The 17,185-nt window shown below is 42.9% G+C and overlaps 1 protein-coding gene across 1 annotated transcript in view; it reads left to right on the forward strand.

Annotated features, from left to right (window-relative positions):
- The window catches only part of LOC125452340 (dynein axonemal heavy chain 8-like), a 1,165,100-nt gene that overhangs the window by 521,189 nt on the left and 626,726 nt on the right, over window positions 1–17,185 (forward strand). The window contains exons 28-29 of the mRNA XM_059645122.1: window positions 11,801–11,892; window positions 16,477–16,533. Of these exons, the coding sequence (XP_059501105.1) occupies window positions 11,801–11,892; window positions 16,477–16,533 (149 nt within the window). The remainder of the gene's footprint in view (window positions 1–11,800; window positions 11,893–16,476; window positions 16,534–17,185) is intronic.

Genomic DNA, 17,185 nt, shown 5'->3' on the forward strand with positions numbered 1-17,185 from the left:
GAGAACCTTATATGTCTTTCCTATCTTTAATGCTCTCAATTATCTATCGAAGTTGCTGTGTTTAAACCTTTCAAACTTGATATAATTCTGATCTGGTTCCTTCTTTTCAACTTCGAGTTACAAATTCATCTTTTCCAATATGAACATTCTTTCCTTTTCTTGCCTCTGTTTCCCCCTTGTTCTTTTTTTTTCCCCCTGGTCTTCTCTCTTTTTCCCTCTCCTCTCTCCCTCTTTCTTTTGTTTTTCCTGCTTGTAACCATAATTCAAACTGTTACAATTCCTTTTCATTCTCTAACTCCAGTTGTCTTATTTGCAATTAAATTGTTCCAGCTCCCCAACGCTTTCCTGTTTGTATGGTATACCTAAATGCTTGATTAACTCCTTTATAATTTCAGCTTTCTTCTTTTCCCTAGTTAAACCATTTTCTAGCCTGTTTGCTAATTCTATAAGTATCCTTCCTCTATTTTTCAAATTCTCTGGGCAAACTTGGGAAGCATCCTCAAGTCCCATTACCTCTGTAGCGATAATAAGACCCATTTCCCTCACTTTTACTCACCTAAATTTTATTTAAACATCTAGTACACTAATCCCCAAGTCTGTTTAAATTTGTCCAAGTCCATTCAGATCCTCCACAAAAACTGGCCAGATCCTGGATGAGCCCCCAAACTGTTATGGAGAAGGAGAGGTTAAATGAAAGAAAATCCCTCATATTTACTTTATAAGAAACTAGTTACAATTTTTTATTTAACCCTAACAATAAACAAATCAACAGATTTACAAACAAACCAAACAATTTCCCCTTAACTACTAACTCTTCCCGAACTGAACTAAATTCTACTGGTAACAAAGTGTGGAGCTGGATGAACACAGCAGGCCAAGCAGCATCTCAGGAGCACAAAAGCTAACGTTTCGGGCCTAGACCCTTCATCAGAGAGGGGGATGGGGTGAGGGTTCTGGAATAAATAGGGAGAAGGGGGAGGCGGACCGAAGATGGAGAGAAAAGAAGATAGGTGGAGAGGAGAGTATAGGTGGGGAGGTAGGGAGGGGATGGTCAGGGAAGGATCTTCCCTGGACTGACCTATCTCCTCCCTATCTCCCCACCTATACTCTCCTCTCCACCTATCTTCTTTTTTCTCCATCTTCGGTCCGCCTCCCCCTTCTCCCTATTTATTCCAGAACCCTCACCCCCTCCCCCTCTCTGATGAAGGGTCTAGGCCCGAAACGTCAGCTTTTGTGCTCCTGAGATGCTGCTTGGCCTGCTGTGTTCATCCAGCTTCACACTTTACTATCTTGGATTCTCCAGCATCTGCAGTTCCCATTATCACTTTATTTTTCTAAGTTTGTTGCTGAGAATGGATATTGGTCCATATATCATTTCTCAGAGCCACAAGAAGCAAACAACTTTGGAGGATGCTTTTCTCTTAAATTACAATTTAGATTACCCTTTAGCTGGATTATATTGCAGCAACATGTGGTTTATGTCAGAGCGAGCCCACCAGCTTGTCGCTGTATCATAGATGACATTGCAGTTCTTGTGAAAACTAAACATGACCATGATACACATTTTTATTACCTCAAAGTAATGGCAAAATGCACTGTCTTTTGCAATAGCAAAAAAAAAGTCAGATCAACATGAACCATCAACTTCTTCAGATCAATCTTCATCTTCAAACAATATTCGGGATGATCCTCCCAAAATAGAAAATGTAAGATGCCTACTCCAGAAGACAAATGTGATTTACAAAGGTGCCTCTGTTTCTTCAACTTTCAATCCCCACGTTTTGGGAAGTTTCAACCAATAATTTCTTCTTTGACAATTACTTGACAAGTCTCAACATATTTGTGGCATGAGAATCACAAACGTATATTTTTTTCAGTCTGTTGAATGTGCCTTATTATCATGAGTATGTTTTTCAATATTATCCCTCCAAGCTTTTTGCATTGGAAGTAGACACATGCTGGTAAGGCCTTGTTGCATGCCTGTTACAGGATGACAAGCCTATGGTGTTTAGTTCCAAAGGCCCTAATGACAGGTCGGGTTAACTACTTCAACATAGAAAAGGAAACTCTTGATCTAGTTCTTGGAATATAAATGTTCCATACAGACCTAATTGGTCAGCATTTCAGTGTGCAAACTGATCGTTAGCCAATTGTATGAAGATCAGGTGTTAAATTTAGAAATACAATGCAAACCAGGCTTGCACATAACTATTCCAGATGGTCCCAGCTGACTTCCAAATCATGTTCGGGACAAAGATATTCTTCTAGAAACTTCATCTCCAACCTCCGGTGGATATGGTTCAATCTGAGTCAGAAGACAGTCTCCACATTGATCTCACTCATGTATCTCTCCAAATGTCTTTTAAATGTTGTAACTATATCTGCGTCCACCACTTCCTCTGGCAGTTCATTTTATATACAAACCACTGTCTGTGTGAAATAATTGCAACAAAGGTCCCTTTTAAATCATTCTCCTCTCAACTTAAAAATATGTTTCTTAGTTTTGAACTCCCTCCACCCTGGGAGGAGAATGCTGCTACTGACCTTATCTATGCCCCTCATGATTTTATAAATCACGATAAGATCACCTCTCAAACTCCGACACTCCAGTGAAAAAAGTCCCAGCCTTTTCGGCCTCTCCTTAAAACTCAAATCCTGTGGTCCTGGCAACATTCTGATAAATCTTTTGTGAACTCTGTCTAATTTAATAATGTTCTTCCTATTCCAGGGTGACCAGAACTGGACATAGTACTCCAAAAGTTGTCACACCAGTGTTCTGTTCAACTTCAGTATGACATCCCAACTCCTGTACTCAATGGCTTGAGCAATGAAGACAGGCTTGCTAAAAACCTTCTTAACCATCCTTTCTACCGGTCGTGCAACTTTTGAAGAACTATGTACATGAACCCTTATGTCACTTTGTTCAACAGTACTACCCAGGGCCGTACTATTATCTATACTCCTGCCCTTGTTTGTTTTACCGAAACACAATACGTCACATTTATCCAAATTAAACTTATGTTTGAATGCGAGAAGTGTAGTGAATAAGGCAGATGAACTAAGGGCTTGGATCGGAACCTGGTAGTGTGATGTTATTGCTATTACTGAGACTTGGTTCATGGAAGGGCATGATTGGCAACTAGATGTCCCAGGATGTCGATGCTTCAAGCGGAATAGAGAGGGAGATAAAAGGGGTAAAGGAGTTGCATTGCTGGTCAAAGACGATATAACAGCTATACTGAAGAAGCGCACTATGGAGGACGCGAGCAGTGAGGTAAAATGGTCAGAACTCAGAAATAGGAGGGGTGCAGTAACAATGTTGGGGTTGTATGACAGGCCTCCCAACAGCGAGCTTGAGATAGAGGTACAAATATGTAAACAGGTTATGGAAAGGTGTAGGAGCAACAGGGTGGTGGTGATAGGAGATTTTAATTTTCCCAACATTGACTGGGATTCACTTAGTGTTAGGGATCAAGTTGGAGCAGAATTTGTAAGGAGCATCCAGGGGAGTTTTCTAGAGCAGTATGTATGTAGTCCAACTTGGGAAGGGGCCATACTGGACCTGGTGTTGGGGAATGAGCCTGGCCAGGTGGTTGAAATTTCAGTAGGGGACTACTTTGGAAATAGTGACCTCAATTCCATAAGTTTTACAATAGTCATGGACAAAGATGACAGTGGTCCTAAAGGAAGAGTTCTAAACTGGGGGAAGGCCAACTGTAGCAAAATTCGGCAGGATCTGGGGAATGTAGATTGGGAGAAACTGTTTGAAGGTAAATCCACATTTGATATGTGGGAGGCTTTTAGAGAGAGGCTGATTAGAGTACGGGACAGACATGTTCCTGTGAAAATGAGGGATAGAAATGGCAAGATCAGGGAACCATGGATGACAGGTGAAATTGTGAGACTAGCTAAGAGAAAAAAGGAAGCATACATAAGGTCTAGGCGACTGAAGACAGACAAAGCTTTGGAAGCATATCAGGAAGATAGGGTGAATCTGAAACGAGGAATTAAGAGGGCTAAAAGGGGTCATGAAATATCTTTAGCAAACATGGTGAAGGAAAATCTCAAAGCATTTTATTCATATATAAAGAGCAAGAGGGTAACTAGGGAAAGGATTGGCCCACTTAAGGACAAAGAAGGAAAGTTATGCATTGAGTCAGAGAAAATGGGTTAATGAGTACTTTGCATTGGTATTCACCAAGGAGAGGGACATGACGAATGTTGAGGCTTAGAATAGATGTTTGATTACTCTAGATCAAGTCAGCATGAGGAGGGAGGGAGTGTTGGGTATCCTAAAAGGCATTAAGGTGGACAAGTCCCCAGGTCCGGACGGGATCTATCCCAGGTTATTGAAGGAAGTGAGAGAGGAAATAGCCGGGGCCTTAACAGATATCTTTGTGGCATCCTTAAACACAGGTGAGGTCCCAGAGGACTGGAGAATTGCTAATGTTGTCCCCTTGTTTAAGATGGGTGGCAGGGATAATCCAGGTAATTATCGACCGATGAGCCTGACGTCAGTGGTTGGGAAGCTGCTGGAGAAGATACTGAGGGATAGGATCTCTTCCCATTTGGAAGAAAATGGGCTTACCAGTGATAGACAACATGGTTTTGTGCAGGGAAGGTCATGTCCTACTAACTTGATAGAATTCTTTGAGGACATGACAAAGTTGATTGATGAGGGAAAGGCTGTAGATGTCATATACATGGACTTCAGTAAGATGTTTGATAAGGTTTCCCATGGCAGACTGATGGAGAAAGTGAAGCCGCATGGGGTCCAGTGTGTGCTAGCTAGATGGATAAAAAACTGGCTAGGCAACAGGAGACAGAGAGTAGTAGTGGAAGGGGGTTTCTCAAATTGGAGACCTGTGACTAGTCGTGTTCCACAGGGATCTGTGCTGGGACCACTGTTGTTTGTGATATACGCAAATGATTCGGCGGAAGGTGTAGATGGTCTGATTAGCAAGTTTGCAGGTGACACGAAGATTGGTGGGGTAGCAGATAGTGAAGGGAACTGTCAGAGATTACAGCAGAATATAGATAGATTGGAGAGTTGGGCAGATAAATGGCAGATGGAGTTCAATCTGGGCAAGAGCGAGATTATGCATTTTGGAAGATCTCATTCAAGAGCAAACTATTCAGTAAATGGCAAAGTCCTGGGGAAAAATGATATTCAGATCTGGGTGTTCAAGTCCATTGTTCCCTGAAGGTGGCAACACAGGTCAATAGAGTGGTCAAGAAGGCACACAGTATGCTTTCCTTCATCGGACGGGGTATTGAGTACAAGAGTTGGCAGGTCATGTTGCAATTGTAAAGGACTTTGGTTCAACCTCATTTGGAATACAGCGTACAGTTCTAGTTGCCACATTACCAAAAGGATGTGGATGCTTTGGAGAGAGTGCAGAGGAGGTTCAGCAGGATGTTGCCTGATATGGAAGGCACTAGCTATGAAGAAAGGTTGAGTAGATTACGATTATTTTCATTGGAAAGACAGAGATTGAGGGAGGACCTGATTGAGGTCTACAAAATCATGAGGGGTATAGACAAGGTGGATAGCAAGAAGCTTTTTCCCCAGAGTCGGGGACTCAATTTCTAGGGGTCATGAGTTCAAAATGAGAGGAGGAAAGTTTAGACAATACGTGCAGGAGTAGGCCATTTGGCCCTTCGAGCCAGCACCACCATTCATTATGATCATGGCTGATCATCCACAAATCAGTATCCTGTTCCTGCCTTATCCCCATAACCCTTGATTCTACTATCTTTAAGAGCTCTATCCATGTCTTTCTTGAAAGTATCCAGAGAGTTGGCCTCCGCTGCCTTCTGGGGCAGAACATTCCATATATCCACCACTCTCTGGGTGAAGAAGTTTTTCCTCAACTCTGTTCTAAATGGCCTACCCCTTATTTTTAAACTGTGTCCTCTGGTTTTGGTCTCACCCATCAGTGGAAACATGCTTCCTGCCTCCACAGTGTCCAATCCCTTAATAATCTTATACATCTCAATCAGACCCCCTCTCGTCCTTCTAAACTCAAGTGTATACAAGCCCAGTCGCTCCAATCTTTCAACATATGATAGTCCCGCCATTCCAGAAATTGACCTTGTGAACCTACACTGCACTCCTTCAATAGCAAGAATGTCCTTCCTCAAATTTGGAGACCAAAACTGCACGCAGTACTCCAGGTGTGGTCTCACCAGGGCCCTGTACAGCTGCAGAAGGACCTCTTTGCTCCTATACTTAATTCTTCTGGTTATGAAGGCCAGCATGCCATTAGCTTTCTTCACTGCCTGCTATACCTGCATGCTTGCTTTTTTATGGGAGATATGTGTGTAAAGTTCTTTACGCAGAGGGTGGTGGGTGCCTGGAACACGTCGCCAGCGGAGGTGGTAGACGCAGACATGATAGTGTCTTTTAAGATGTGTCTGGACAGGTACATGGATGGGCAGGGAGCAAAGGGATCAGACCCTTAGAAAATAGATGACAGGTTTAGATAGAGGATCTCGATTGGCACAGGCATGGAGGGCCAAAGGGCCTGTTTCTGTGCCATAATTTTCTTTGTTCTTTGTTCTTCGTTCTTTGTAAACTCCATCTGCCATTCCTGAGCCCATGGTCCAGTTGATCCAGGTCCTTTCTGTTATTGCAGATAATAGTCTTCACTGTTGACTACAAATTTTCATCAAAGTGAGAAGTCACATGACACCAGGCTATAGTCCAACAGGTTTATTTGAAGTCACAACCTTTTGGAGCACTGCTCCTTCAACACTTCACCTGATGAAGGAGAAACTCTTCAAAAGCTTGTGATTTCAAATAAACCTGATACACTGTAACCTTGTGTCATGTGACTTCTGATTTTGCCCACCCCAGTCCAACACCGGCATCTCTACATCACGATGAATTTTGCTGTTTTCCACAAACTTACAAACCATGCTTCCTAAATCCATATCCAAATGATTTATACAAATGAGAAACAACAATGAACTCAGCACCAATTCCTGTGGAGCACCACTGGCTACAGGCCTCCAGTCCAAAAAGTAACCCTCTGTCACCCTCTGTCTCCTACAGTGAAGGAAGTTGTGTCCAATTGGCAAGGTCTTCCTGAATTCCATGTGATCTAACTTTAATAATTAGTCTACAGTGCAGAACCTTGTCAAAGGCTTTACTAATGCTCTGCCCTCATCTATCCTTTTGGTATTGTCCTCAAGAAAACACAATCAAGATTGTGAGACAAAATTTCCCAGGCAAAAAGCCATGCTGACTATTCCTTGTCTCTCCAAATGCATGTAAATCCTATCGGTCAGAATTTCCTCCATCAACTTACCCACCACTGATGTATGCCTCATAGGTCTGTAATTCCCAGGCTTCTTACACCCGTTCTTAAATAAAGACACAAGATTAACCACACTCCAGTCCTCTGCAGTCACTCATGTCTGTAGACATTTCAAATATCGCTCATAAGGACTTCGTATTTTCTTCCTTAACCTCCCACAAGTGTCCTGGGACACATTTAATCAGGCCCCGGAGATTTATCAGCCTTTATGTTTTTTAGAAGCTCTAGTACCTCCTCTTTGCTAATGTAAAACTGTTTTCATAACTATTTATTTCTCCAAGTTCCCTAGCCTCCATGGATCCATCAATTGACGTGGATTCAAAGGAGACTTTGGTCAACCAGTCATATTACATCAAATATGTAATTTTATCAATTTCAACAATGAAATTTCAACTACAAACTGAAATCCCCACTTGCTTCAAGAAGGCCACTATTATCCTGGTGCCAAAGGAAAATCATGCAGCGTGCCTCAATGACTACTGCCTGATGGCTCTGATCTTTGCCATTCACATGCTGGTGCAACACGACCATAGCAGACATCATCTCCCTGGCCCTACACTTATTCCTGGAACATCTGGATAACAAGGATACCGATGTCAGGTTCCTACTTATTGACTACACTTCTGCCTTTGAAACTATAATTCCAAACAAACTCATCTTTAAACTCTGAGACCTAAATCTTAACTCCCCTCTGTGTAACTGGATCATCGATGTCCTGACCCACAGACTGCAATCCAGGCGACAACACCTCCTCCACCATAATCCTCAACACCTGTGCCTTGCAAGGCTGCATATTCAGCCTCCTATTGTACTCCCCGTACACTCACGGCAATGTGGCCAAATTCTGCCCCAACACATTTTACAAGTTTGCCGACGACACCACCATTGTATGTCAGATCTTAAACAACAAGACAGAATACAGGAAAGAGATTCTATGCTTAGTGGTGTGTTGTAAAGATAATCTCTCTATCAGTGTCAGAAAAGTGAAGGAGGTGGTCGTTGACTTCAGGAACTGGAGTGGGTGGCACGCCCTTATCTGCATCAGTGGTGCAGAGCTGGAGATGGGCGAAACTTCAAGTTGCTGAGAGTGATGATCACTGATCTGTCTTGGTCTACCCATGTTGATGCAATGATCAAGAAACCACAGCAATGTCTCTACTTCCTCAAGAGGCTAAGGAAATTTGCCATGTCCGCAAGGACTCATCAATTTTTATAAATGCACCATAGAAAGCATCCTATCTGGACACATCTCCGCGTGTTAAGGCAACTGCAGTTCCATAACCGCAAGAAACTACACAGAGTCGTGAACACGGCCAGTCCACCACTCAAACCAGCCTTCCATCCATTGACACCATTCATACTTCCAGCTGCCTTGGGAAATCATCCAACAGAAGGAAAGACTCTTTCCATTCCTTTTATACTCCATTCCCCCCCTTCCATCGAGCAGAAGATGTTAACGTTTGAAAACATAGATGAGTGGATTCAAGAACAGCTTCTTCCCTGATGTTATTGGACTTTTGAATGGACATCTCAAATGCTAATTGTGATCTCTCTCTCTGCACCTTCTTTGCAACTGTTACACCATTTTCTGCACTCTGTCCTGCCACCCTGTTGCACGTTGTATGGTACAATCTGCCTGTATAACATGCAAATCAGCACTTTTTACTGTATATCACTACATGTGACAACAATTAATCAATCAATCAAGAGGACCTCTCATTCCCCATATGTGATTCCTTCTAAGCCATGGTATAAGATAACAGCTAATATTTTTGCCCATACGACTAATGTTTTTCCCAAAATATTGCTGAATTCTCAAATTAGCCTGTGAGACAAATCAAAGATACCACTGATGCAACAGTTTTGACAAATCAACCCCCACATTCAGTACGTTTGATGTTCCTGAGTAAATTTTGTCCAAGAGCACTCATTGTACATTCTTTTAAGATGTGCGGGAACACGTGTTACCTCCTCTCTTCAATATCCACAGTGCACTGATCATGCAGAATGCACTTTCTGAATGGTAAAATCCATGATAATCCAAGCAGCTAGTTTTGCATTTTATTTTCAGATGGCCATTTTCAATCTGTGTGCTGTTCATAAAGGCATTGGTTAATCCTCACTGGTATCTCTCATATTTGGAATACAGATCCACACCTTTTAATCCTAATGCTATATGAAGTAATAAAAGCAAATCCCAGGTAAAAGCTTCAGATTACTTTAGCTATGATAAGGTAGTTAAGTAGATCTGGATTTTGATAAGAAAATTCTATTTGGCCAACTGCAAGTCGAGAGCTAGCATCCCTGATTGGGTTCCACTAGGGCCACTCAGCTCCTGACTTCATCACAGCCTTGTTTTAAAGATGGATAAAAGCAGCTGATTTCCAGAGGTGAGGTGAGAGTGACAGCTCTTGGCTGTCAAGGCTGTATTTGACTGAGTTTAGTATGAAGAAGTCCCAGCAAAAGTGGAAACAAGGCTTTTCAGACAAAAGCTCTCTGCCGCTTGGAAGCATGCCAGGGATTGGTTGTAATTGAAGGACAGTTATCTCAGCTCTACGATATCACCACAGGAGTTCCTCAGAGTACATCCAGGGCCCAACCATCTTCAGCTGCCTCATTAATGGCTTTCCATCCATCATAAGGTTTAGAAGAGGAGATGATTGCCAATGTTTATGACAGGAAGAGGTAGATGCTGGTACATTTCACCCATATTCCTGACTTCTCAGATACTGAAGCAATGTGTTTAAATGCATCAAGTTTTCGATAATATCCAGTGTTTTCAAGTGTCAAGTAACATTCACACCACACAAGAGCCAGGCAATAACCATCTACAGCAAGACCAAATCTAACAATATCATCACTGAATCCCAATGATCAACGTGCTAGAGGTTATCATTGGCCAGAAATTGAACTCAACCCATCATCTGAATATAATGACCATGATGTGGAAGTGCCAGTGTTGCACTGGGGTAGACAAGGCCAGAAAGGTTACCTGGTGTTGTATGTTTTCTGGTAATGACTGTACAAGCAGGCCAGAAGCTGGAATCTTGCCACAAGTAACCCAGCACCTGACACCCAAAATCCATCATTAAGGTACAAGTCAGCAATGTAATGGAATAATCCCCACATGCCTGGATGAGTACAGCTCCAGCAACACACAAGAAGCTTTACACCATCCAGGGAAAAGCAGCCTGTTTGATCAGCACTACATCCACAAACATCCATTCCCTCCAGTAGCAGTAGTGTGTACTATCTAAAAGATGCATGACATTCATTTGCCAAATATCCTTCTAAAATCGTGACTACTAACATATAGAAGGACAAGGTCAGCCGATAGATGGGAACACCGACACCTGCAAGGTCCCTTCTAATCCATTCACTATCCAGACTCAGAAATATATCATTCCTTTACCGTCACTGGGTTAACATTCTGGAATTCCCTTCCAAACAGCATTGTGGGTGTACATACACACATGGACTGTGTATATGTCCATGTACACATACATGGCTTACAAACACCTCCTTAGGGGCAACTAGTTATGGACAATAAATGCTGGCCAGCCAGCAACAACCATGTCCCATGACCGAATTGAGCTAAAAAGATGGAAGTTTCCTAAACTCGGCACATTGTTTTGATGTTACGTTGGAGGGTGCTATTTTGGAGACAATGCTACTTAATTAGTAATCCAGAAGACTAACCCAAAGATCTGGGGTACACGAAACCAAATTTGCTGGAGAAGAGTCAATGGACATGAAACGTTAACTCTTTTTTTCTTTACAAATGCTGCCTGACCTGCTGAGTTTCTCCAGCTATTCCTATTTTTGGTGCATTTCAGATGTCCATTAACCGCAGTTCTGTGTTTTGCGAAATATCTGTTATAGCAACGCCTGCATGATGGCTGTATGTGTTTGTTGTCCTTTAATTGCAACTCCTCAACAAAATTCCATGCTGTTCATACACTATGTGCTGAGAGTGATGTTCTAAAATGTCAATGACTTGAGAATTGAAGTATAACAGGCAAAATGCTTGACAAGGAGTGGCCCAGACACCAATATGCATGAATATGGGGATAGGTTAGCTTGGATGGTTGGTCTGTAATGTGGAGTGAAGCCACGCATGTGGGTTCAATTCTCCCATTAATTGAAGGCCCTGCCTTCTCAACCTCATCCCTCACCTGAGGTGTGCTGTCTCTGAAGGTAAACTGACCGCCACCTGTTTATCTACTGAGAGCGTGGCCCTGTGGTCCTCTAGGATGATAACAACTTCACCTGTACATGAATAGTGTTTTATCAGCTTTCTATGTTTTGTAAATAGTTATCAATTAATGGGGTAGTTCTGCAAAATTGTGACATGAGCACAAGTTTTTAGAATGAATCCCAGTTAAGGTAAACACTTCTTGGAGTTCAGTCTTTTTAGATCAAATTCACAATTTTTGAAATTACTCTAACCCTCAGACTACATTTCCTTTGTACTATAGGTTATGGTACCAAATCTGGATGATATTCAGCATGCAATTAACAGGACAATCCAGATGGTTTTAGATGTGAGCCGTAAGGTGCTACATTGGAGGCAATCAAAAAATCACCAGGAGAATGCTGATGATGCACAAAATATTGAAGGTGCTTGATAAAAGGGACAAAGCTATTGATATTGGTGATATTTTCCTGTTTAAAAATGTCATGTTCTTAACATTGTTTTTGAAAATACTGTGGATGTATCTGCAATGGTTCAAGAAGGCAGCTCATTCAATAATTTCTCAAGAGCAAAAAGAGCTGACTATAAATTCTGGCAAACCCACAACCCATCACTGAATAAATTGTCATTATCACATACGCGCTGTGTTTATTAGAAACAAAATGAAATTTGACAATTTCATAACTTGCCTGCTTGAAAACTGGAACATCAAGGTAAAAATTAAACCAAAATTTTAGAATAAAAGCTAGTCTCAGCCATGATGATCATCAGACCTGTGAATTGGCATTAATATCCATTTGGTTCACAAATGTGCTTCATAGAAGGAGATCTGCTGTCTTGACCCAGTCTGGAAATCTGCAGATCCAGCAGTATGATTCTCACTTAAATACTATCTGAAATGCTTAAACTAGAAAGAAGGTAAATAGGAATAAAGCCAACATCAACCAGAGCATTTGAAACGATAAAGTTATATTCATGCCAGTTAACTCTCAAAGTCCTCCTATTTCTGCTAAAATGTGAGAACTGGCTGACAAGCCAGACATAATCATAAATGACAGCAGCAAAAGTGGCACAAGGCAAAGAGAAGCTGCTGATTGGGTGAGATTTTGTACGATAATTATTGCTTATAGTTGACAAAGTCTTTATTTTCTGGTGTATACTTGTAAGGACTATATTCTGCTTTAACAAGGTTCAAGGGAAGAAGGACCTTCAAGTAATTGATATTGTTTGATTTTTAAGAACCGTCTAAAGGTTTAATCCAAATGGGTAAGTAATGTCAGGAGAGCTCGTAGCAGCGGCTTGCTCCTTCTGCCCTACATTTTGAGCGCCAGGGCCAGCATCTGTGCAGGATATGTTTCCCGCAGCAGCTTCTGGAAGCTTGGTTTTGTCGCTGCAGCCTGAGCATAAAGTCTCTCCCAGACCCAGTGGAACCAGATCCCAGTACTGACCTCATTAATAGCCAAATATCTGCTCTTTGTTTAAAAATACTACCCTCTGCAGGTATCAAATCATTGTTGAACCTTTAACTTGAAATTAACTTTCAGGCCTGGCCATACAAACAAGCAACAGCTTATTTAGATCATAAGATATAGGAACAGAAATGAGGCCATTCGGCCCACCGAGTTTGCTCCGCAATTCAGTCATGGCTGATAAGCTGCTCAACCCCATTCTCTTGCTTTCTCCCTGTAACCTTGATCCCCTTGATAATCAAGAACCTATCTATCTCAGCCTTGAATGTACTAAATGACCTGGCCTCCACAGCCTTCTGTGGCAGTGAATTCCATAGATTTACCACTCTCTGGTTGAAGTAGTTTCTCCTTATCTCCTTATCTCCGTTTTAAAAGGTCTTCCATTTACGCTAAGGCCGTGCTGTTGGGTCCTAGACTCTCCAACCAATGGAAGCATCTTCCCAACATTCATTTTGTCCAGGCCATTCAGTGCTCTGAAAGTTCCAATTAGATCCCCCCTCATCCATCTGAACTCCAAAGAGGAGGCAACATGGTGGCTCAGCAGTTAGCACGACAGCCTCACAGCGCCAGGTACCCAGGTTTGATTCCAGCCTCGGGTGACTGTCTGTGCGGAGTTTGTACATTCTCCCCGTGTCTGCGTGGGTTTCCTCCGGGTCCTCTGGTTTCCTCCCACAGCCCAAAGATGTGCAGGCTAGGTGGATTGGCCATGCTAAATTGCCCATAACGTTCAGCAGTTTGTGGGTTATAAGGGGATGGGTCTGGGTGGGATGCTCCAAGGGCTGGTGTGGACTTGTTGGGCTGAAGAGCCTGTTTCCACACTGTAGGAATTCTATAGTTCCAGAATCCTCAAAAAGTTCCTCATATGTTAAGCTTTCCATTCCTGGGAACATTCTCGTAAACCTCCTCTGAACCCGCTCGAGGGCGTTCCTGAGATATGGAGCCCAAAACTGCAGGCAATACTCCAAATGTGGCCTAACCAGAGCCTTATAAAGCCTCAGTAGTACATCCCTGCTTTTATATTCAAGTCCTCTCAAAATAAATGCCAACATTGCATTTGTCTTCTTGACCATTGACTGAACCTGCAAATTTACCTTGAGTGAATCCTGGACTAGAACTCCCAAGTCTTTTTGCACTTTAGACTTCTGAATTTTCTCTCCATTTAGAAAATAGTCCATGCTTTTATTCTTACCAAAATGCATGACCTCACAATTTTCCAAGTTGTACTCCATCTGCCACTTCTTTGCCCACTCTCCTAACCAGTCCATGTCCTTCTGCAGCTTCCTCGCCTCCTTGTATCATCTGCAAACTTAGTCAGAATGCACATAGTTCCTTCATTTAGATCATTAATGTACAAAGTGAAAAGTCCACCACTGACCATTGCAGAACTCCACTTGACACCAGCTGCCATCCTAAGAAAGACCCCTTTATCCCTACTATCTGCTTTTTGCCAGACACCCAATCTTCTATCCATGCTAGCACCTTGCCTCTAACACCACAGGCCGTTGTCTAACTCAACAGCTTCCTGTGTGGCACCTTATCAAAGGCCTTCTTGAAGTCCAGGTAGATAACATCCATTGGCTCTCCTTGATCTACCCTGCTTGTTACTTCCTCAAAAAATTCTAGCAGATTGGTCAGGCATGACCTTCCTTGATGAAACCATGCTGACTATGCCCTATTTTACTATATACTTGTAAATGTTCAGCAATCTCATTCTTTACAATGGATTCCAAAATTTTACCCACAAGTGAGATTAGACTAATCGGGCTGTAATTTTCTGTCTTTTGCCTTACTCCCTTTTTCAGAAGGGGTGTCACATTAGCCATTTTCCAGTCCTCTGGGACCTTCCCTGACTCTAGTGATTCCTGAAAGATCATCACTTATGCCTCCACTATCTCTTCATCTATCTCCTTTAGAAATGGTTGCTAAGCCACTGGCGAAGATCTTTGCTTCCTCACTCTCCACGGGAGTCATACCAGAAGATTGGAGGGAGGCAAATGTTCCTCTTTTTCAAGAAAGGGACTAGGGAAATCCCGTGAAATTACAGACCAGTCAGTCTTACGTCTGTGGTCAGCAAGGTTTTTGGAAAGAATTCTGAGGGATAGGATTTATGACTATTTGGAAAAGCATAGCGTGATTAAAGGGAGTCAGCATGGCTTTGAGGGGGGCAGGTCATGCCTCACAAATCTTATTGAGTTCTTTGAGGAGGTCACGAGGCAGGTTGACGAGGGTCGAGCAGTGGATGTGGTGTACATGGACTTCAGCAAGGCATTTGATAAGGTTCCCCACGGCAGGCTCATTCATAAAGTCAGGAGGTATGGGATACAGGGTGACAGGAGGCAGAGAGTGGTTGTAGATGGTAAGTATTCTGCCTGGAGGTCAGTGCTGAGTGGTGTGCTGCAGGACTTTGTTCTTGGGCCTCTGCTGTTTGTAGTTTTTAAAAATGACCTGGACGAGGAGGTTGAGGGTTGGGTTAGTATGTTTGCTGATGGCACAAAGGTTGGAGGTGCCGTTGATAGTATCGAGGGTTATTGCAGGTTTCAGCGAGACATTGACAGAATGCAGAGCTAGACTGAGAAATGGCAGATAGAGTTCAACCTGGATAAAGGCGAAGTGATGCATTTTGGAAGGTCGAACTTAAATGCTGACTATAGGATTAAAGGCAGGATTCTCGGCAGTGTGGAGGAACAGCGGGATCTTGGTGTTCAAGTGCATAGCTCCCTCAAAGTTGCCACCCAGGTGGATAAGTTTGTTAAGAAAGCATATGGTGTTTTGGCTTTCATTAACAGCGGGACTGAGTTTAAGAGCCGTGAGGTTTTGCTGCAGCTCTACAAAACCCTGGTGAGACCACACTTGGAATATTGTGTCCAGTTCTGGTCGCCCTATTATCCATGTGGATTTCTAACCCACTCTCTGCCTCCTGTCTGCCAACCACTTTTGAATCCAGACAGCCAAATCACCCTGTATCCTATACCTCCTGACTTTATGAATGAGCCTGCCATGGGGAACCTTATCAAATGCCTTGCTGAAGTCCACATCCACTGCTCAACCCTCGTCAACCTGTTTCGTGACCTTAAAGAACTCAATAAGAGTTGTGAGGCATGACCTGCCCCTCACAAAGCCATGCTGACTCCCTTTAATCACGCTATGCTTTCCAAATAGTCATAAATCCTATCCCTCAGAATTCTTTCCAAAAACCTTGCTGACCACAGACGTAAGACTGACTGGTCTGTAATTTCACGGGATTTCCCTAGTCCCTTTCTTGAAAAAGAGGAACATTTGCCTCCCTCCAATCTTCTGGTACGACTCCCGTGGAGAGTGAGGAAGCAAAGATCTTCGCCAGTGGCTTAGCAACCATTTCTAAAAGGAGATAGATGAAGAGATAGTGGAGGCATAAGTGATGATCTTTCAGGAATCACTAGAGTCAGGGAAGGTCCCAGAGGACTGGAAAATGGCTAATGTGACACCCCTTCTGAAAAAGGGAGTAAGGCAGAAGACAGAGAGTGAGGAAGCAAAGATCTTCACCAGCAGCTTTGCAACCTCCTTTCTCGCTTCCCGGAGCAACCTAGGATAAATCTGGTGTGGCCCTGGGGACTTATCAATCTTAATGTTTGACAAAATTTCCAGCACATCATCTTCCTCAATCTTGATCCGTTCAAGCCTGTTTCCCTGCTCCTCAAAGTTCTCATTCACAACAAGGTCCCTTTCCTTAGTAAAAACCAAAGCAAAAAACTCATTTAGGGCTTCACCTATCTGCTCAGATTCCACGCACAAGTTCCCTACGCTATCCCTGATCGGCCCTACCTTCTCCCTGATCATTCTCTTATTCCTCACGTATGAGTAAAATGTCTTCGGGTTCTCCCTAATCCTTCCTGCCAAGCCTTTCTCGTGCCCCCTCCTGGCCCTCCTCAGTCCACTTTTGAGCTCCTTCCAAGCAAACCTGTAATCCTCTAAAGCTGTGCTTGACCCTTGCTTCCTCCACCTTACATAAGCTGCCTTTTTCTTTTTGGCGAGAAGCACGTCTGTTCCCATCATCCAAGGCTCCTTAATCTTAACCCTTCTTACCTGTCTCAGAGGAACAAATTTATGCATCTAATGGTGGATGTGGGCTTGTGTGCCAGTCTGATGCCCAGCAGTCATAGGAGTCTTGTAGTTAGTTCCAACATGTTCCTGATGTAGGGTAGTGTGAAGAGTATGTTGAG

This window comes from Stegostoma tigrinum, chromosome 4 (assembly GCF_030684315.1).
Source record: "Stegostoma tigrinum isolate sSteTig4 chromosome 4, sSteTig4.hap1, whole genome shotgun sequence".
Taxonomy (NCBI): Eukaryota; Metazoa; Chordata; class Chondrichthyes; order Orectolobiformes; family Stegostomatidae; genus Stegostoma; species Stegostoma tigrinum.